At 56.9% G+C, this 20,319-nt stretch overlaps 1 protein-coding gene across 1 annotated transcript; it reads left to right on the top strand.

The window, feature by feature from the left end:
• On the top strand, positions 1–20,061 carry PTH1R (parathyroid hormone 1 receptor; the record flags this gene model as incomplete). The annotated part of the gene is made up of 14 exons (XM_011939221.1): positions 1–66; positions 10,313–10,415; positions 12,113–12,247; positions 14,200–14,310; positions 14,419–14,537; positions 14,718–14,812; positions 15,006–15,201; positions 15,649–15,802; positions 17,285–17,345; positions 17,672–17,738; positions 18,024–18,118; positions 18,785–18,926; positions 19,009–19,050; positions 19,535–20,061. Coding segments are annotated over 14 exons (1,773 nt in total), but the record flags the coding sequence as incomplete, so codon positions are not given.
• Positions 20,062–20,319: the final 258 nt, after the last annotated feature.

The raw sequence follows: 20,319 nt of genomic DNA, 5'->3' as shown, positions 1-20,319 counted from the left end.
GCCCGGATCGCACCCGGCCTGGCGCTCCTGCTCTGCTGCCCCGTGCTCAGCTCCGCGTACGCGCTGGTGAGTCCCCCGCCGCCAACACTCCGGGACAGGCTGCGGGCTTACCCTGGGGTCCGCGGGATAGGTCTAAGGCACGCAGTCTTGAGTTCCCCTAGTAGTTAGAACTTTAAGTGAGAGTCCCCTCTGATCCAGGATCCTGGGTGCCTGCTGTCTCTGGGATGTCTGGACTGTGGGTTCCAGCTGCCTGAAGCCTCCCTATTTCTGAAGCCTCGTTTGGGGTCCCAAATCTGGAAATTTGAGGTTGAGGTTTCCCCATCCTCTGCTTCTGTGAGCACCATGGCTGTTTCTCCCTGGAAGATGACAGTGTGACCCAGCAGAAGGCTGGGCTTTGGCCCTGCTATGTACTCCCACAGACTTTGCTTTGGGGACCTCTGTTTTCTGCAAGTTTTGTTGCAGTTCCGGACACGGGGAATGTAGGTCTGAGATCAGAATTATCCAGGCAGGGGGTAGGATTTAGGGGGCCCCTCCAGCCCTCACACACACACATGCACACATGTCTGGCTTCACCCAGGGTAGAAGCTGTTTCTCCAAGGAGGTGGGCGTGGTGTGGCATGGAGGAGCGATGGAGGTCCCTAAAGGAGAGACTGACCTCACAGTGCACCCCTGTAGGAGAAGCACAGCATGCCCTGTGGGGAAGTGAGGAGACCCCTGGGAAGACTGTCACTCCCTGAGAGTGGAGACCTAAAAGCGGAATGGTTGGGAAGGCTAGAGGGAGAGGAGAGACAGAGAGAAAGCCGGGTGGGGAGGAGAGATTCCCCCCAGCTAGAGGGGTGGACAGACCAAGAGCAGCAAAGAAAAATAGGGAGAGACAGGCAAAGGCAGAGAGCTGGAGACGCAGAGTAGGCAGCACCTCCTCCTTCCGGATCAGGGTCTGGGGGCCACTTTCTCGGAAGGGGGCTGTCTCAGACCCTCAGTCCTATTCCACAGCAACCCCATCCCCTGGGACCAGCCAGTTCCTAAGGAGGCTGTCTGCCTGTGCGCCTAACTTCAAAGCCCCTTCTCCCTGCTCCCCAGTGGGGGCATCTGCCTGCTAGAGAGTGCAGCAGTCAGATAGCCTCCTCCTCCTAACCAGCAGCAGCTCCCTACACAGGGCAGAGCTCCAGGCGGTTCCCAGGAGCCTGGAATTCCTCCACCTTTGCATGATGCCTGTGTCAGCCTGGGCTGTCCTTCTCCATGCCTCAGTTCCCCCATCTCTAAAAAAGAGGGCCTGGAAGAAACATCTGCCTGAGAATCCCATCATCAGAGGCTCTCGCTTTCTCTGTGGTCCTCAGCACTTCCCACTTACCTGTGCCTACACCCTCACAATTCTGGCCCCAGCAAAGGCTCCCCACCAAAGACAGCCCCATACAAGGTCTTGTGGATGGGGAAACTGAGGTTCAGAAGAGCTCAACACCCTCTGCAGAGACACTCCAAGTACTGACGAATGCCAGGGGATAGAGCCACCACCACCCCCGCCAGAGTTTGGTGTGTGATGGTCTGAGGGGTAGACAGGGTGATGGGTGTGGGTGTCCTGAGAGTAAGTCTATGTGTCAGAGCAGGGCTCTGTGGGACTCTGGGCATAGTGTTCATCTGGGTCTGTGTGATTGTGAGTGTCTGAGTCCCCGTGTGAGTTCATGGTGAGCTTCAGTGTCTGAAGCTGTGGGTGCATGACTTGCTGGCGCAGTTGTGTGTGTTTGTGTGTGCCTTTGTGAGCGCCTGTGCACCCGGGCCTATTGTTTTCATATGTGTATTTCATAAATGCTTCTGTAGGGCTTTCTACTTGCCATTGTTCTAAGCAATTCACATACATTAGCTAGTCTAATCCTTCCTATCACCCTTGGAGGAAGGTTATTGTCCCCATTTTTAACTGGTCCGAATCACACAACCACAATGACCGTTATTTATCTCATGCCAACCCAGTGCCAAGCCCTGTACCTCTATGTGTGTATAGAGTATGGGTACCCAGAGCCCCACTGCTCTCCAGAGAAGCTGGGATATATGCAGAGAATCTTCCTAGCTTCACCCTGGCCCATGTCTGAGGGTAGAAGGAGAGATGCCAGTGCTCAGTCTGCCCAGGACCTTGTTGGGGCATTTGAGTTCACTGGCCACTCCCTGGCTTTGGGGCCAGAAGATTGGGACTGAAGGGCGGGGGCAGCCTACTCACCCATCCAATATCCTATGGGCCCCCTGGACTCATCTGGGGCCAGCAAGAAGCTGGCAGCCTCCCAGCTCCTTCTCCTGAGCCCAAAGGGCTACTGCACCCCTTTAGATCTGCACCTATGCCCCTCAAGCCCACCAACCTTACCTCATGGCCAGTCACCAAACCTGTATGCTATCTGCCCAGCTGGTCCCAAGACCAGGCTCGCATCTCCAGTGACCTCACATTTGGGGGCCAAAGAGCATTCCATCGGGGGGACATTGGTTGTGGCCAGACTCAGCTGGTCCCTCTTCTGCCGTACAGGAAATAGTTACCTGGGAGCCCGAGGGTCTGGGAGGGTGGAGTTTGGAGGAAGGGATAGACCCACAGATAGTGAGTAGGAGGCAAAGTGTCACTCTTGTCCTTGAGGATGTGTCCTCCTAAGGACGCATGTACACATGTGGAGGAGAAACTGCAACAAGAGAAGCTGGAGCTCAGCATGGGGCAGGCCTTGAATGTGAAGATGTGACCCCTGGGTAGGGCTCACAAGAGACTGTGGCGTGGACTCCCAGGCTGGGAGTGTGTGGGACCTTTTCCAGCCTGCTCCGGGGGCAGCTTGGCCATGTTGCTTGCGTTTGTTGTTGTTGTTGTTGAGACGGAGTCTCGCTCTGTGGCCCAGGCTGGAGTGCAGTGGTGCAATCTCGGCTCACTGCAAGCTCTGCCTCCCGGGTTCATGCCATTCTCCTGCCTCAGTCTCCTAAGTAGCTGGGATTACAAGCGCCTACCACCACGCCCAGCTGTTTTTGTATTTTTAGTAGAGACGGGGTTTCACCGTGTTAGCCCGGATAGTCTCGATCTCCTGACCTCATGATCCGCCCGCCTCAGCCTCCCAAAGTGCTGGGATAACAGGCGTGAGCCACCACGCCCGGCCGGTTGCTTGCTTTTAAAGACAGGAAGAAACCAACATGTACAGAACAGTGGCTGTCCCCAGATTCTGAGCTAGAAACTGTCACAGATCGTTTTCTCATTTCATCCATTCACCCAGTGATTTCTAAGGGAAAGGGCCCTGAGAGTCACACAGTGAGTCTGTGGCACAGCAGGATTTGAATCCAGATCTTTAGACCTTTGCACTGAATTCCTTCCTCCAAAGCAGCATGAGATTTGCTGCTGGCAGGAGATCCTCTGGTCTCACTCTGGGTTTTCTCTTTTTCTTTCTTTTTTAAAAATTAAATAATGACCGGGTGCAGTGGCTCACGTGTGTAATCCTAACACTTTGGGAGGCCGAGGCAGGCGGATCACCTGAGGTCAGGAGTTCGAGACCAGCCTGGCCAACATGGTGAAACCCCATCTCTACTAAGAATACAAAAATTAGCCAGGCGTGGTGGTACATGCCTGTCATCCCAGCTTCTTGGGAGGCTGAGGCAGGAGAATCGCTTGAACCCAGAAGGCAGAGATTGCAGTGAGCTGAGATCACACCGCTGCACTCCAGCCTGGGCAACAGAGTGAGACTGTTAAAAAAAAAAAGAAATCCTTTTGTTATTTTGTTATTTTTAACTTCACAACTGATATATGAATATGTTCTTATAAAAGAGTCAAACAAGTCTGTAATCCCAGCTACTTGAGAAGCTGAGGAGGGAGAATTGCTTGAGCCCAGAAGTTCAAGGCTGTAATGAGCTGTGATCACGCCACTTCACTCCAGCCTGGGTGACAGAGTGAGCCCCTGTCTCTGAAAAGAAAAAAAGAGTCAATCAATAAAAATTAAACAGAAGCCCTCCTTGATCACTCCCAAGCCCCAGTTCTCTTCTAGGGAAAACCATTTTTAGCGGTTTGGGTAGAGGGGCGTTCTCCTTCCTCTTTCTGTGTGTTTCCAAATGGTACCTCTTTGTGTACATATCAAGTAGATAGTTTCATCATTGTCTATCTGTCTGGTTGGTTGTTTTTAAATAAATGGCATCGGTTTCTAGATAGGGCTCTGCCACATACATATTTTGACGTAAAGGTGTGTCTTAGAGATCTTCATTTCAGTAAACATGAATTTTTTTTAATGCTACACAGTATTCCAAAACCTGGGACTCATTAAGTAGTCCATAGGAATGTACATTTAGATCATTTCTGCATAATTTGTGTGTATGTCTATGTGTGCGTGATTCCAGATGGTGGCAGGGAAGCTCCTTGAAATGCTCTCTGGTGTCCCCATGTGACTATTTCCTAGTAGGATATTTCTAGATTTTGTCATTGCTGGGTCTGAGAATACACACATTTTTTATTTTAATAGCATGGCCAAATAGCCCTCTGAAAGGTTTGTGCTGCTTTATACTTATACAACACCAAGACCAACCAGGAGGGCCTCTCTCCCCATGCCCACTGTCTCATAGGATGTTAGGAGGATTCTTTGTGTTTCACCTTTGCTTTGATAGGTGAAAAATGGTGTCTCTTGTCATTTTAATTTGCTGATTACCAGTGACTTCTGGGCTTTACAGTGAGAGCTCGCTCAGGGCCATTAACCATCGTGCTATGGGTTATTTGTCTTTTTCGTATTGATTTGTTGAAGCTTTTTATATCACCTGCCCTTAAACACATTCACCTCAGCTCTTGAAACGGCTTATGGACAGAGCAGTAGGAGGGGGGCCAAGCCCTCCCAGGAACTTGGGTTTTCTTCGGAATGTTTTAATGAGGCGTCAAGTAGCCTCCCCCAGATTCCTGTTGTGGGCCTTCTGGGGACACTCCCTGGTCCGGCCACCACATCAGGAAGGCAGCTATTTCAGAAGGAGAGTCCTCAGGAAAAAGAAAAGGTGGGGCGAGGGTTTTGCAGACCTCTGAAATTGTCTGCAAAATACAGTGTGACTGGGAGAAGGGTGCACAGTTTTGCTCAGGTTTGCAGAAACATCAGAGACCTTCAAACTCTTAAAAGCCCCAACTCTGGGGCCAGTCTTATGCCCGAGGTGAGACCTAGTGGGATCCCATTCTGCTGAGCAGGCGATGGCTTAGATTAGGCCATACTGTTCTGGGCCTTGATTCCTCAGCCCAGGTAGGGGCTGCTTGTGAAGATCCACCAGGTCCTAGCAGCCAACTCCGCTATCCCAGGCTCCATCCCACTGCCTGCCCCGAAGGCGGCCACGCTGGCTGGCTGGGATGAGAGGCGTCATAGTGCCTCTTCCCCCCCAGCCCCTCCCAGCCCCAAACACAGGCAGCCTGTTCAGGAAGGCCTGGCGAAGGGGAGGAAAAGTCAGCACTTGTCAGCGGTGGTGGGGCAGGACGAGGAGCCTGCTCAGGCCAGCCGGACAGAGAGAGGGCAGCAGGGGTGGGGGAGCAGTCCCAGCCAGCTGGCACAGGAGACATCCAGGGGTGCCAGCATGGGTCCCAGTAGTAGAACCTGGAGGAGGGCTGTAGGAAGGCCAGGAGGTCACGAAGGGGTCTCCTGTTAGCCAGGGTTTTCTCCTTCTGGCTGTGCTGGAGGCATCAACGGGCTCGGTCCCAACACCAGAGCCCAATTGTCCTCTACCCAGTTACAGCTGGGGACAAGCTGCCATCACCGGCATCACTGTCACCTTTATGTCTACCCACCTCCGCTCCTGAATCGGCTTTGGGGAGGCTGCCCTAGGAGGTCTGCAAAGGGAGACTTGTTTAATGCAGCAGCTAAAATCCAGGATTGTGGAAAGATGATACCGTGGCTAGTGCCAGGGTACCCGTGTGGCTGGGCATTTCCTCCTCTGTTTCCCTTCTTCCAGGGCTGCTGCTTCAGTGTCAAGCAGATCTTAGCTCCATCCCTGGCCCTCCTCTTTCTGTGACTCTTGGCCTCAGTGTCCCTGTCTGTAAGATGGGGATGTGGTAGAGGGTGCAGGAGGCATGCGTTTTAAAGCTCCTTGCTGACCATGGGGAGGATGTGCTACAGTGGTGGGTATTGGAGCCAAGCACCGCGATGGCTGGGTTGGGGGAGTCAAGTCAGCCCTCATCAGGACCATAGGAAGAGTGTTGGGGGGATATGGGACACCTGGTGCAGGGCTGGGTAGCCCATAAGTGGTGGTATGAACTAAGTAACCCCTGGCCACAGCCCAGCCCCAGTCCCTCAGTCCTTACCCCTGAGTCCCAAGATGTGCAGATCCGCTGGATCTAAGGGGATGCAAGCCTAAGTCCTCTGCACCCTGGCGCTGGGCCAAGAAGGCAGGAACTCTTCAAGGGGGAGAGGGTAGGAGGGGCGGGGAGAGGCATGCCAGGCTGAGACGAGTTACAGCTGTCAGCATTTCCCCTTCATCCACAGGAGATAAGGCCTCCTCAGCCAGGGCAGAGGCAGAGGAGAGGGTCCTTTTTCCTCCTAAGCTCAAGCGTGGGGGCTCTGGCAGTAACCTGGAATCCTAATGTAAGTCCAGAGTGGTTTCAGAAATGCAAGGAGCCATTGGGATATCCGTCCATCCCAAAAGCTTGCCAGGAACACCTTATCTGGCAGGTCCTCCTGGGTCCCTGCCCTCAGTCCTCCCTGGGGCTCCATCTCCCATCTACCCCTCACCATGGGGATGAGATAATCTCCCCCAGTCCCTGGCCTGGCTGGGAGCACCCATGTCACCAGGCAGCAGGGGTTCACGTGGCGGGGGTGTGACTTGCTGCTGCTGCTGCTCACAGTATCAACAATAGCAACCAGCTTTTCCTGAGCTTCACCCCTGCACAGGCTTGTTGTGAAGTGCTTCATTTAATCTTCACAACAGCCTTTTTTTTTTTTTTTTTTTTTTGAGACGGAATTTCACTCTTGTTGCCCAAGCTGGAGTGCAGTGGCACAATCTTGGCTCACCAGAACCTCCACCTCCCGGGTTTGAGCGATTCTGCTGCCTCAACCTCCCGAGAAGGTGGGATTACAGGCATGCACCACCACGCCCGGCTAATTTTGTATTTTTCAGTAGAGACGAGCTTTCTCCATGTTGGTCAGGCTCATCTAAAACTCCCGACCTCAGGTGATCCGCCTGGTTTGGCCTCCCAAAGTGCTGGGATTACAGGTGTGAGCCATCGCATCCGGCCAACAACAGCCCTATTATTACCCTGATTTTACAGGAAAACTGAGGCACACCGGTTAAGCAACTTTCTCAGACACGAAGCCAGTCAAGGGTGAAGGTGGGATTCACACTCTGGGGCTGGTGGCAGAATCTCCTTGAAGAGGAGGGCACAGCTGGAGAGAGGAGTGAACAGGAGTGGGGCCATTCCAGGCATGGAGCTGTGAGCTAAGGTTTGGAGGGGTAGTGCACTTGGTGTGGGGTTGTCCTCCTCTTCTTGGGAAAGTGCTTCCTTAACTTTAACATGAGTTATTCTTGCTGCAATGACTGTGCTAACAGAGAAATCGGTCCTGAAGTTCAGGGAGGCCAGAGGTGGGGCCACCACTCCTATGGATGAATGAAGGAGTGTGGGAGCCATGCGTGCTAGAAGCACATATCTTTTCCTCTCCTGAACATCCCAACTCCAGACAAAGGGGTGTGCCTCCTCCTGGCCATGGAGAAGGTAAAGCCAACAGCAGGAGGTAGAGGCTGAGCCAATTCCTTGAGCCAGTGAGGGGTGTGTTGGTCAGGTTTCAGCGGTCAGTCTGCCAAATGGCCACGCAGTTTTCAAGCCATGACTACCTGCCTGTAGTCTAGGCCATCAGGGGTGACCCCCCAGTCATATCAGTAGGCTGGTCTGTCTGTTGGGAGGCCCGGTGAGTCAGCAAGTGTCTAGGGATGGGTGGGAGCCTCCATCAGTCACTCCAGAGCTCTCCATCAGCTAAAGAAAATACAGCACAATGGATTTGTCTTGAGAGGGGTTGAGGTGGCAGAAGGAGGAGGATAGTGGGAAGGGGGTAAGACAACAAGATGGCAGAGGCAGTGTAGATGGTAGTTATTGGACAGGTGGTAGTACTGGTGATGGTGCTAATGTTGCCTTGGTGATGCTGGAGGTGGTGGCAGTGGTGCTGGTGATGTACCAGTGGTGATGGTGCGGATAGTGGTGATGGTGGTTATATTGATGGTTACAGTAGTGCTCATGGTGCTAACGGTGATGCCAGTGGTGGTGGTGGTAGTATACTGGGAGGGACTGGTGATGCTGGTGTTGGTGTTAGTGACAGTAATGATGGTTATTGATGGAGGTACTAGTAGCAACGATGGAAATGGTAGTGAATGGGTGCTGTAAATGGAGTGGGGTGAGCAGGAATCAGCCCCCTCAGCAGCATGGATCCCCCATGTAAGAGGCACAGGGAGAGCTTCAGGTTAGTCTTGGAGGCCCCTGGATCCTGGCAAGTCCAAGTTGTTCTCCCTTAAGCCATCCAGTCATTCTGTGTCTACCTCTACCCCAGCCGGCTCAGCCATAGCTGTGGAGGAGCTTAGGCCAGCCGCCAACACGTGGGGATCTGTTCCAGCCCTTCCTGGGGTCCACAGCCGAGATCTCAGGGTCCTCCTCAGCCCCCAGAGACACCAGAAGCACGGGCCACCCACCGACTCAAAGGCTAAGGAGCTGCCGCCTCACTCACAGACACGCACACGCCGCCCTATGCCCAGAAATACATGTGCACGTGCAAGCTCACAAACACGTCCGGCTTGCACCCCACACTGACGTGCTGGACAGTCTCCACGTGAGAACGCACACGGACGGGCACACACAAGTGCACGCGCCGGCCACTGAGGGGATGCGCCGCCACTTGCGCGCGCACGCAGAGGAACGCGCACGCGGCTCCGCTAAGTGGAACCAGCAGAACCCGAGGCCGGCGGAGCCAATTGGAGACTCCTTGGCCCTGGAAGCCATCGCTGCTGCCGCCAAGAGACGCGGTCAATTAACTTCTGCCTGCAGCCAGGCTCCCTGACCTGCCCCGCCCCATCCCCGACCCGCCTCCTTCCTCCCCTGCCTCCTCTGGGTCCTCCCGCCCTGCACAACCACGCTCGAACTGCTGGGCCCCGGCCCCGCCACGGCGCGTCTGAAGGATGCGGCTCTGCCCCGGAGCTGAGGAGACGTAGCCTTTTGGGAGAGGGGTGGAGGGGGTCATCTCAGGGGACATACCCCTGCCCAGGGGTCAGAGGAAACACGGCCCTGAATTAAGAGGGATGGGGCTGAGGGCTTCACAGCTCCGCCCTGGGGAGGTACCAGAGACCGCCTTAATCTCTGCGGGCCACACTCACGGGAGTGGCTGGGCTGGGCACACCAAGCTGTTCCCGGGGCGGGATGCTGCCTTTACCCCGACTCCTTTTCTCTTAAGTCAGAGGACAGAGGCTCAGACCCCTCAGTAGCCACCTGCTCAGGGGTGAGCCTCCACCCGCATATTTCATTTCCTTTCTTATAATGAGGCCAGTGAGTCCCTGTGGGTGACAGCCAGGGTCCAGGGTGTGCAGGCTGGAGGGAAGGGAAAGGACATTCCAGGCAGAGAATAGCAGGAGTGAGGGCCTGAGTGTCATCAGAACTCCGGAGTCGGCTTGGATGGAGGGAGCTCCCAGATAAGCCCTGAAATGAGAGGGACTCCCACCCACAGCCAGCTCCAGAGTGCCCAGCCGAACCCAGGCCGCGTGCCAGCAGTTCCTCTATCCTTTCTCTCTTTCTCTCTTTCTCTCTCTCTCTCTCTCTCTCTCGATTGTAAGGAGGGGAGGCACTGAGGCACTCATCATTCACTGGGGACAGCATTGACTGGGGAGCTGGGCCGAGATGGAAACTGGTGACTCCCAAGGCCCCCCAGGGTGCCAGTACTTGAAGGACTCCAGGCTGGGTTTGTCTCCCCAGAGTTCACCACTCCTTATCCACCCCTCGCCCCGACTCACGTCCCCAGCAGGCAGCCGAGACCCTATGTGGATCCGTCCTGGGACATTCCCTTCCAGTCCCATGTACCCCTGGGGAAAGGACTGGACAGAGAATATCAGTGACTGCAGGCTACAGGGTTACTGGCGGGCATGCAAGAGACAGCCCCCCACCCTTTTTCCCTTCGATCAGGCAGGCCCTACCCGTCAGAGCCACAGCTTCCCATCTGTAAGGTGCGAGCTCCATAGAGCAGATTCTCCACACTCAGGGGAAACCCCACCTTCCCTCTAGAGTCAGGGCCTTTTGAAAGGGGGTAATCCCTCTGGGAAATTGGGATGTCTCTGGGACCTGCTGCTGCGCCAGAAAGTCCTGCCTGTGGTCTGACCTTCGGCTTGGCAGGTGGATGCAGATGACGTCATGACTAAAGAGGAACAGATCTTCCTGCTGCACCGTGCTCAGGCCCAGTGTGAAAAACGGCTCAAGGAGGTCCTGCAGAGGCCAGGTGGGGGTCAAAGGAAGAGGGTCTGGGGACGAGGCCAGGTGAGGGAGGGGCCAGTCGAGGGGGGGATCCAGGATACAGAGCCAGGTGAAGGCTCTCTGTGGGGGTGGACTCAGGTAAAGGGGGCCAGGCCGAAGTGAGGACTGAAGTGGGGTGTGTGGTGCAAGAGTGGAGTCAGCAGGCTCGGGCATCCTTGGCTTGTCCTAAGTCTTGAGCTCAGGTCCCTGTGTTGCCCACCAGCAACGCTCAAACTGATGGCTGTCGGGTTAATCTCATCAACTGACGAGGCCCAGACCCCAGCTGACTGAAGGAGAGGAGCAGCTTCCTCCCCTGACAAGCCCTTAGGGTTCTGCAGGGGTTGAGGCTGGTACACACCCAGAACACAAGCACACAATGACACACACACTCTGTGGCACACAGATTTTGCTCACATTCACAGAGACTCACATGGTCTCTGCAGTCACAGCCCCACCAATGCCAGCCCCAACAGTGGCTCCCAGTCACATCGAGATCTGGGGGGTCAGGTGGGCCTCCTCACTCTGGGTCCTGAACCCAGCCCCTCTTCTTAGGTGTGAAAGCCTGGAGGGAGCCTCTCTTTGCCCCTCACCATCCACCATGGAGCCTCTCTCTTCCTGCTCTACCGGATCCTGCTACCCACATCCCCACACTGAGGCCCGAGGGTGGAGGCAGGAAAATGAGCACAGTCATTCTCATCCCAGTCCAGGCTGCCTGGACTCAGCTTCCCATCATTGCCACAGACCCGACATGTGAGGGCCAGTGGGGCCGAGCTTGAGTGGTGGCTGAAGGAATACAGGTCAGAAAATGAGGAAGACTTTATGGCTAGGAAGAAAGACCTCTCCAGCCTGGGCAACATAGTGAGATCCCATCTCTACAAAAAAAATTAAAAATTAGCCAGGTGTGGTGGTGCACACCTGTAGTCCCAGCTATAGGGGAGGCTGAGATGGGAGGATCACTTGAGCACAGGAGTTTGAGGCTGCAGTAATTCGTGATCATGTCACTGCACTCCAGGCTGGGTGACAGAGGGAGACCTTGTCAAAAAAAAAAAAAAAAATGACCTCCAGCTTCCTCCAATGAGAAGAGAGGCCAGGCTCCATCTCAGATGAGGCATCTCCAGGGCCACTGTGGAAGCAGTGAACCACATACTTGAGGGTCCAGGGCAGGGGATGGGGTGGCCTTCTCTGTCCACTCTTGACTGTACCACCTTGCTCTTGTCTTCTCACCACCAGCCTCTTTACCTGCACAGCACTCAGGCCAGACTTCATTTTCGCCATGTAACCTGTCCATTGAAATCTCCACCCACTCTGCTTTCAGCGTGCGCCCCCTGGTGGGGCCTTCACTGCTGCGTGGCCTTGGCCCCCACTCCTGACTCCTGGGTGGGAGGACGCCGCCTCTGTTCTGTCTTGCCCAGGTTTAGTGCTCACCCCACTAGCTGATCCTGCACTCCCATTCCAACCCTGGGGGACAGTCTCCGCCTCCTCTTATTACTTCACCTGGCAAGCACTTTACACTTTGTTAAACACCTCCTCACCCATCGTCTCAGATCTCCCAACAGCCTGGGTGTCAGCAGGGCAGGAGACAACCCCCCCATTGTACAAAGGGGGAGTCTGAGGCTGAAGAGTACCCCGGGTCTCCTGTTGTAGCACAGCTGACAGCCATCATTACCACCCTGGTTTCTCCAGCCAACATAATGGAATCAGACAAGGGATGGACATCTACGTCCACATCAGGGAAGCCCAGGAAAGATAAGCCATCTGGGAAGCTCTACCCCGAGTCTGAGGAGGACAAGGAGGCACCCACTGGCAGCAGGTACCGAGGTATGTCTCTGCTTCCATGCATCCAGCTGGCATGGGCTTGGATCCGCCCACCCCCATTGCACTGCCCCTGTCATGTGAGCACATGCTTCTTGGCTCTTACAGAAAGTAAAAGGCAAGGGGCTGGGAAAAGACAGAGTCTAGTGGGAAGGAAGGGGAGCTGAATGGCTCAGGCCTCAGAGAGAGATGAACAGAGAACTTGCCAGCACCACGCCAAGAGTGGACCCAGGGTTATGGCGCCACCCATGGAGAGAGAGATGACAGAGAACCCTGGGGGACAGAGAGGCAGGGAGAGGTACACAAAGACAGACAGAGAATGGCACATAGAGAAAGACAGGGAGAGGCATGGAGACAGAGATCAATAGAAAGGCAGGGAGAGACAGTCATAGAGAGAGAGGGGACCAGGAGGCACACACTGAAGTCTAGGGCTCAGTGTGTCAGAGGAGGTACACGGGGACACATAGTGGGGAAGGCCACAGAGATAGAGCAGGAGAGGAGGGCAGTGGCAGAGGGTGGGGCAGGAGGCAGTGGGACAAGTCGGGGAGAAGAGAAGGGAGGGAAGCAGATGAGGAGAGGTAGACACAGAGCCCAGGCTTTGGCCACAGGGCCGGTTTGAACCGGCCGGGTGGGCAGCGGATTCCAGATGGGCCACATCTGGGAGGCTGTGGTCACCCCGTGGCTCCCTGGGGACCAGAGGGAATTGTGGGCCTGGCTGGGTGGGGCTGGGAATATGGCGCCCAGGACAGAGAGCCTTTCACCAAGCCAGGGCGGGTCCAGCCATTGAGGCAGCCTTCCAGGGTGGCTGGAGAGGCCTGTGGTTGGAGCCCTACAGAGAGAGAGAAGGGGGCTATAAGCTGGGAGTGGAATGTGGAAGATCCAGAGGCTGGGGAACCTCCAAGATCACTTAGCCTCCCTGCAGTGAGGCTGGGTCTCCAAAGTGGGATGCCACCCTACTTTGAATCCCACCGTTAGCACTGAGATTTGGGGAATCGTATCTCCCCCAGCAGTGGCCGTGGGAGTCTCACAGCAGGTACTCAGGGCAGGCATTGGGTGGTGGTAGAAGCGTGGACCGATGTGGTTAATCCCAACTTCCCAATGAGGAAATGGAAATAGAAAGACCGGGGACATCTGTGTGAGGTCAGCAGCAACTTGGAGTCCAGCTGGCACTAAAAACCAGACCTCCTGCCTCCTGTCCATGGTCCCAGGGGAAGGGGCACACAGGGAGCCTCCCAGTTGAGGGAGAGTTAGTCTGGGTACTTGCTCTTCTTCAAGGACACCTGGAAAGTGGTTCCAAGAGCAGAGAGAAAGGCGAGAGGCCTGGCCTGGGGTTGAGTACTTGAAGAGGACAGGGCCCTGTGTTGTATGACCTCAGCAACTTGCCTACCTCTCTTGGCCTCTGTCAGCCCATCTGGAAAATGGGGCCAGTGCCAGTACCTGTATCCCAGAGGCCATAGTAAATTCTATGAGGCCAGTTGGGTGCAGGGCACAGAAATATATTTTCTCCAGAATGCTCCAAAGCCTGAATTTTTCTGCCTGGGGCACACCTGTCCCTGCAGGAACCAACAACCACTGATGGGCCAGGCACGGTGGCTCACACCTGTAATCCCAGCACTTTGGGAGGCCCAGGCGGGTGGATCACCTGAGGTCAGGAGTTTGAGACTAGCCTGACCAAGATGGAGAAACCCCATTTCTACTAAAAACACAAAATTAGCCAGGCATGGTGGCGCATGCCTGTAATCCCAGCTACTCGGGAGGCTGAGGCAGGAGAATTGCTTGAACCCAGGAGGCGGAGGTTGTGGTGAGCCGAGATCGCGCCATTGCTCTCCAGCCTGGGCAACAAGAGCGAAACTCCGTCGAAAAAAAAAAAACACACTGATGTATTCATCCTTCTGGGTCACTAACCATGGCCTTGACTCTCCCTTGGTATCCCCTACCCTATCTGTCTCTGGGCTCAGGGCGGCCCTGTCTGCCTGAATGGGACCACATTCTGTGCTGGCCGCTGGGGGCACCAGGTGAGGTGGTGGCTGTGCCCTGTCCGGACTACATTTATGACTTCAATCACAAAGGTGAGGCCTGCTGGAAGGGTTGGGGATCAGAGGGAGGCTGAGACTTGGAGCTAGGGGTTCGGTGCCTCCAGACCTCCCTGCCTGCCCTGACCTCCCATGGACCTGCAGGCCATGCCTACCGACGCTGCGACCGCAATGGCAGCTGGGAGCTGGTGCCTGGGCACAACAGGACGTGGGCCAACTACACCGAGTGTGTCAAATTTCTCACCAATGAGACTCGTGAACGGGTGCGAGCCTTTCTCCTCCCCAGTGTGACCGGGATAAATTCACTCCCACCCCACGGGTGACCCCTGACCCAGCCCTGCCTCCTAACCTTGACTCCTCCAGCAACCTTACCCTGGCCTCTTGCTCTTACCCTGATGCTAACCCTGGGTCCCAGGGATCTGACTGTGTCTCCCCCCGCACAGGAGGTGTTTGACCGCCTGGGCATGATCTACACCGTGGGCTACTCCGTGTCCCTGGCGTCCCTCACAGTAGCTGTGCTCATCCTGGCCTACTTTAGGTGGGCGGGGCGAGAGGCCTCGGGACATGGTGGAGGAGGGGGTGGTGGCCGAGGTCTGATGCAACCCCTTCCCTGCACCCGTCACCCCCGGCGGGTGTCCCTACTTACCGCACACAGCCCAGCCTCCTGCCCATGCCCACCTGCCATGCGTCCCCGTGCCCCCACCCACGGTGATGTGTCGCGCGCCCCGCAGGCGGCTGCACTGCACACGCAACTACATCCACATGCACCTGTTCCTGTCCTTCATGCTGCGCGCCGTGAGCATCTTCGTCAAGGACGCGGTGCTCTACTCTGGCACCACGCTCGATGAGGCTGAGCGCCTCACTGAGGAGGAGCTGCGCGCCATTGCCCAGGCGCCCCTGCCGCCTGCCACCGCCGCTGCCGGCTACGTGAGTGCCCCCCCCCCGCCTGCCCACTCCCAGTGCCGCCACTGGCCTCTGGCCTCTTGGGGTCCCGCCCCGCCCCCCTCCAGCCCAGCCCTCGCCCTGCCTGCCTCCTGCCAGCCCCACTAGCTTCAGCCACTGAAACCTGTCTCACAGGGTCCCTCGCAACCCTCAGCTCTGCCACCAACCCTGCTGCCAAGGCCTCAGGGTCCCACACGCCCCATGCTGCCATCAAGGCTCCTGCCTCAACCCAGTACCCCCAGCCACTCTACCTCTTCACTTTGCCTCCTGCCCCTGACACCACACCCCACTGAGAGAGCCCCCAAGCGGAGCCTGCCCCTTCCTGGACTGTTTGGCCTGCACCACTTGTCCCCTCCCGCCGCCCCAGCCCCCCAGCCCAGCCCTGACTTCCGGGAGGCAGGCCCTGCCCTCTAACACCAGCTGGTCTCTTAGGCGGGCTGCAGGGTGGCCGTGACCTTCTTCCTTTACTTCCTGGCCACCAACTACTACTGGATTCTGGTGGAGGGGCTGTACCTGCACAGCCTCATCTTCATGGCCTTCTTCTCAGAGAAGAAGTACCTGTGGGGCTTCACAGTCTTCGGCTGGGGTACGCAGGCACAGTGGGTAGTGAGGCGCCAGCAGGGGTGGGATCATGGGCGACAGGGAGAGGGCAGCCCCTGGGGGGAGGCGCCCACACAGCACATCCCGCCCCAAGTGGAACAGCAGGAGAGAGGCCTGCCGCCCTTCTGTGATCCTGACCCCATTCCAGGCTTGGAACAGCAGGGCTTGGCCAGGGATCAGGTTGACCTGGGGTTAGATTCACCTGAATTGAGGCTCGGCCCAGGACAGGGGAAGGAGGGACCATCAGGCCAAGATTCAACTCAGGATCAGAGAAGGATACTGGTCAGAGGTCAGCCTGGGGCTGGAACTGGGATCTGCCCACACCATTGCCAGCCTCAGCAGGCCTGCGGGGTCCATGGCCCAGAGCCATGGGCCCAGCACCTCAGCATCACCTGGGCTTCACAGCCGCTCTGCAGAATGGGTTGCTGGAGCCGTGCACTCCTCCCAACCCCCTACAGGCTCTGGGATCCAGTTACCGATAATTGTCCATTATTGTTGGCAGCTGCAGAGCTTGGCTGGGCTCCGGGACAACTGGCCAGACTGCAGAGGGGTGGGCCGGGTGGCTGGAGCCCTCTCTGCAGTCAGCACCCAGAGGCCTGCAGGTCAACAGCCACCACCTGCCTGACCCTCGACATACATCCTGACCCTGACCTCACCATGACAAGCCCCACAGTTGGGGAGAGACCTGAGCCTGGTCCCAGGAACTGATGCAGGCTCTGGGGTTAGCAAGTGTCCTAGTGGGCTGGCAACATGCAGATTGGGAGTGCGTAGGATCCTGGGGCACAGGAATGTCACAGCTCTTTTCTTACCCTAAATCCAGGTCATACCCTATCCCTCCAAGGGTGGACCAGGCCTAGAGTCAACTTGGTGGTGTGCAGTCGGGGAGGACCTGGGGCTCCCTTCCCAGAGGCACAGCTCACCCAAAGATGCCACGTGCCCCTTGAGCTGGCACAGGCCAGGACATACCGACATACTGAGGCTTCCCTGTGGCCTCTGCTTGGGACAAAAACCTCTCACCCCATCCAGTCTCATCCATGAGGGCTGGGACCTTTCAAACCAGGTTGTGGGAGTGCTGTACTGGGGCAAAAAAAAAAAAAAAATGCGGAAAATAGGCTCTCTCCCCATGGGAGCTGCAAGTCCAAAGCAGTGCCCTCTGCAGAGGAAATGGACAGGGCATGGATCAGTTAGTGATACCTTATTTTTATATTATACCTTGTACCCCATGTGCATATGACATGGAGCCAAGATGGGGGCAGAGGCTGAGCTGGGTTTTGAGGGCTGGAGCCCCAAGGGGAGGCTGTGAGGGCACTACATGGCAGAGTGTGGCTCTGTCACCAAGTGGCCCAAGTGCCCAGGGTCAGGGGCTCAGGGCAATGGTGGGGTAAGCTGGGGGTCATCAAGGATGAGGGGGGATGACCTTGTGGACAGTAGCCACAGCCCCGCACACTGTCCCCCTCTGTGCCCACAGGTCTGCCCGCTGTCTTCGTGGCTGTGTGGGTCAGTGTCAGAGCTACCCTGGCCAACACCGGGTAGGTCCAGGTGGAGAAGGGGCCCAGGCCGGAAGCACCCCTGGGTCCCTTTTCTTCCAGGAAGCATGTGAGAGGGCCTCCTGTACCCTGGCCTCAAATGGCCCAGCCTCAGGAGTTCTCAGTCTAGCCTCGAGCCAGGAGCACCCTCAGGGTCACAGGAGGCTAGTTACAAAGATGCCTGTGAGGGTGGCCTGAGGCCTCGCCACACCCAACTCCCCTGCCCTGTGTCCTCAACAGCTAATGTCACCAAACCAAATCTGGGCCTCTGTGGGCAGTCTTAGGATGGGAACAGGAGGGGTGGGAGCTAATGCCTCAACCTCCCCCAGGTGCTGGGACTTGAGCTCCGGGAACAAAAAGTGGATCATCCAGGTGCCCATCCTGGCCTCCATCGTGGTAAGCACGGGTGGGCTGCTGGCCACAGGGGAGGGTGGGATGTGTGCCTGGGCCCCCCGGAACCAGCCCCTGACAGGGACCTAGGAGGCTTCCCTGGACCCCAGTGTCAGAGCCACAGAGGCCGGAGGACCAGCTGATCCACACTCCAGCCCAGAAAGGAAAACCAAGGGCCCAAGGAGCCACCCGGAGACGCAGTGACAGAGCAGAACCTATGGCCGTGTCTGCCAGGCCTTGCCCCGCCCCGCTAGGGTGCAGCCTCCAGACGCAGCCCCCTCACTCCCACAGCTCAACTTCATCCTCTTCATCAATATCGTCCGGGTGCTCGCCACCAAGCTGCGGGAGACCAACGCTGGCCGGTGTGACACGCGGCAGCAGTACCGGTGAGCCCACCATGCCTGCCATGCCCTGGCTCCTCAGGGGTCCCTGAGTCCCAGTACCATGTACCCCAGGAAAGACAGTGGCCCCATGAACGAGCCTGGGGCAAGGGAAAGGACCCAGCGTCTGACTCCCTGGCTGTCCTCACCCACCTGGCCTGCCCAGCAGTGATGGGAGGCCCTAGGGGCACCCCAAAGTCAGCCTGCCCCCTTGTATGAGGCCCTGCACTAGAGCTGGAGTCTGTGAGGGTGGGACAAACTTCAACCTCTCCTCAAAGAGTTGGTTGCAGGGAGTCTGAGGAACAGGTAGGCAGTAGGTGGCCCCAGGAAGGCTGCAGCTCAACTGAAACCTGAGGAGTGGACTGTGGGACAGTGAGGTTCGACCTTGGAGGGGAGTGCTTGCCAGCTGAGGGCTCCACAGGTGCGAAGGGCCCAGGGACAGGGGGACTGTCATTTGAAGTCTGCTCCGGGACACCGCTGAGAACCAAGGGGCCCTATTAGCACTTGGCCGGGACGGCAGCCATGCAGGTGAACTGGGTTGTCCTCCTGTGGTGACTTGAGCCCTGGGTCCCTTTGAGCTTCCGGAGCCTGGGGCTGGCAGGGTGGGGGGTGGCACGAGGCTTGCTGAAGGGGAAGTAGCTTGGCCCTGACCTACCTGCCCCGCTGGCCCAGGAAGCTGCTCAAATCCACGCTGGTGCTCATGCCCCTCTTTGGCGTCCACTACATCGTCTTCATGGCCACACCATACACCGAGGTCTCAGGGACGCTCTGGCAAGTCCAGATGCACTATGAGATGCTCTTCAACTCCTTCCAGGTGCGCAATGCTGGCCCTGGCATGGCTGAGGGTGGGAAGGGTTCCGGGGACAGGCCCTGATTCCAGACACCCCTCTTCACAGGGATTTTTTGTCGCCATCATATACTGTTTCTGCAATGGCGAGGTAAGCAGGAGACAGTGTTGGCGCAGGGCAGGGTGGGACAGATACCCCAGAGGCTTCCTCAGGCTCATTTCTCCATTCTTCCACCCCGTTACTTCTTTGTTCCTCCAAGAACACCCCTGAGGACATGCTGAAAGCAGAGAAGTCTTTCCAGATGATGCAGGCTCAGGATGTGCTAGGATCTGGGGACTCTTTGGTCACCAGACACTTGGCATAGCCAAGTGCCTTCCCAGCCTCATGGTTGAATTCTCTGACCCAGATTGGAGGACTCAGGCACCTTTGGGGCAATCTGAACCTTGTAGATTCTGGGTGCGTCAGTTGCCTGCAGCCAAGCACCCCGTTGTGAGGATGGGATTTCACTTGGCCTTGGAGTTTCCCAGGAGCCCCCTATTCCCGTTTTCGTTCCGTGCTGGGTGTCCAGGGGCAGGGATGGGGCATCGCTGGGGTTGGGGGACACACCTGACTGCCTCACCCCTACTGCCCCAAGGTACAAGCTGAGATCAAGAAATCTTGGAGCCGCTGGACACTGGCACTGGACTTCAAGCGCAAGGCACGCAGCGGGAGCAGCAGCTATAGCTATGGCCCCATGGTGTCCCACACAAGTGTGACCAACGTCGGCCCCCGTGTGGGACTCGGCCTGCCCCTCAGCCCCCGCCTACTGCCCACTGCCACCACCAATGGCCACCCTCAGCTGCCTGGCCATGCCAAGCCAGGGGCCCCAGCCCTGGAGACCCTCGAGACCACACCACCTGCCGTGGCTGCTCCCAAGGACGATGGGTTCCTTAACGGCTCCTGCTCAGGCCTGGACGAGGAGGCCTCTGGGCCTGAGCGGCCACCCGCCCTGCTACAGGAAGAGTGGGAGACAGTCATGTGACCAGGCGCTGGGGGCTGGACCTGCTGACATGGTGGATGGACAGATGGACCAAAGATGGGTGGTTGAATGGTTGCCCACTCAGAGCTGGGGCCAAGAGGAAAAACAGGGAAAAAAAGAAAAAAAAAAAAAAGGAAAAGGAAGCGGTGTGTGGCTTCCTGTAGCCCAGACTGGGGACTTGCTCCAAGAGGGCGGGGCTGGGAGCCAGAGAAAGCTGTTGGGGGAGGGCCATGAGTCATGGAGGAATCCTCAGGTCTCACTTTAGAACCGGGAGGGATCACGCCTATGGTATCATCCAGCAGAAAGGGCCCAGAGAGGCTCAAGTCTGCAGGGGTCACACAGCAGCCAAGTGGACTCATGAGGGAATCCAGCCTCAGCCTCCGTTGCCGCCAGCTGTGGAG

Source organism: Colobus angolensis, unplaced genomic scaffold (genome assembly GCF_000951035.1).
Source record: "Colobus angolensis palliatus isolate OR3802 unplaced genomic scaffold, Cang.pa_1.0 Scaffold18, whole genome shotgun sequence".
Taxonomy (NCBI): domain Eukaryota; kingdom Metazoa; phylum Chordata; class Mammalia; order Primates; family Cercopithecidae; genus Colobus; species Colobus angolensis.
This window is presented reverse-complemented; position numbering and strand designations above follow the sequence as displayed.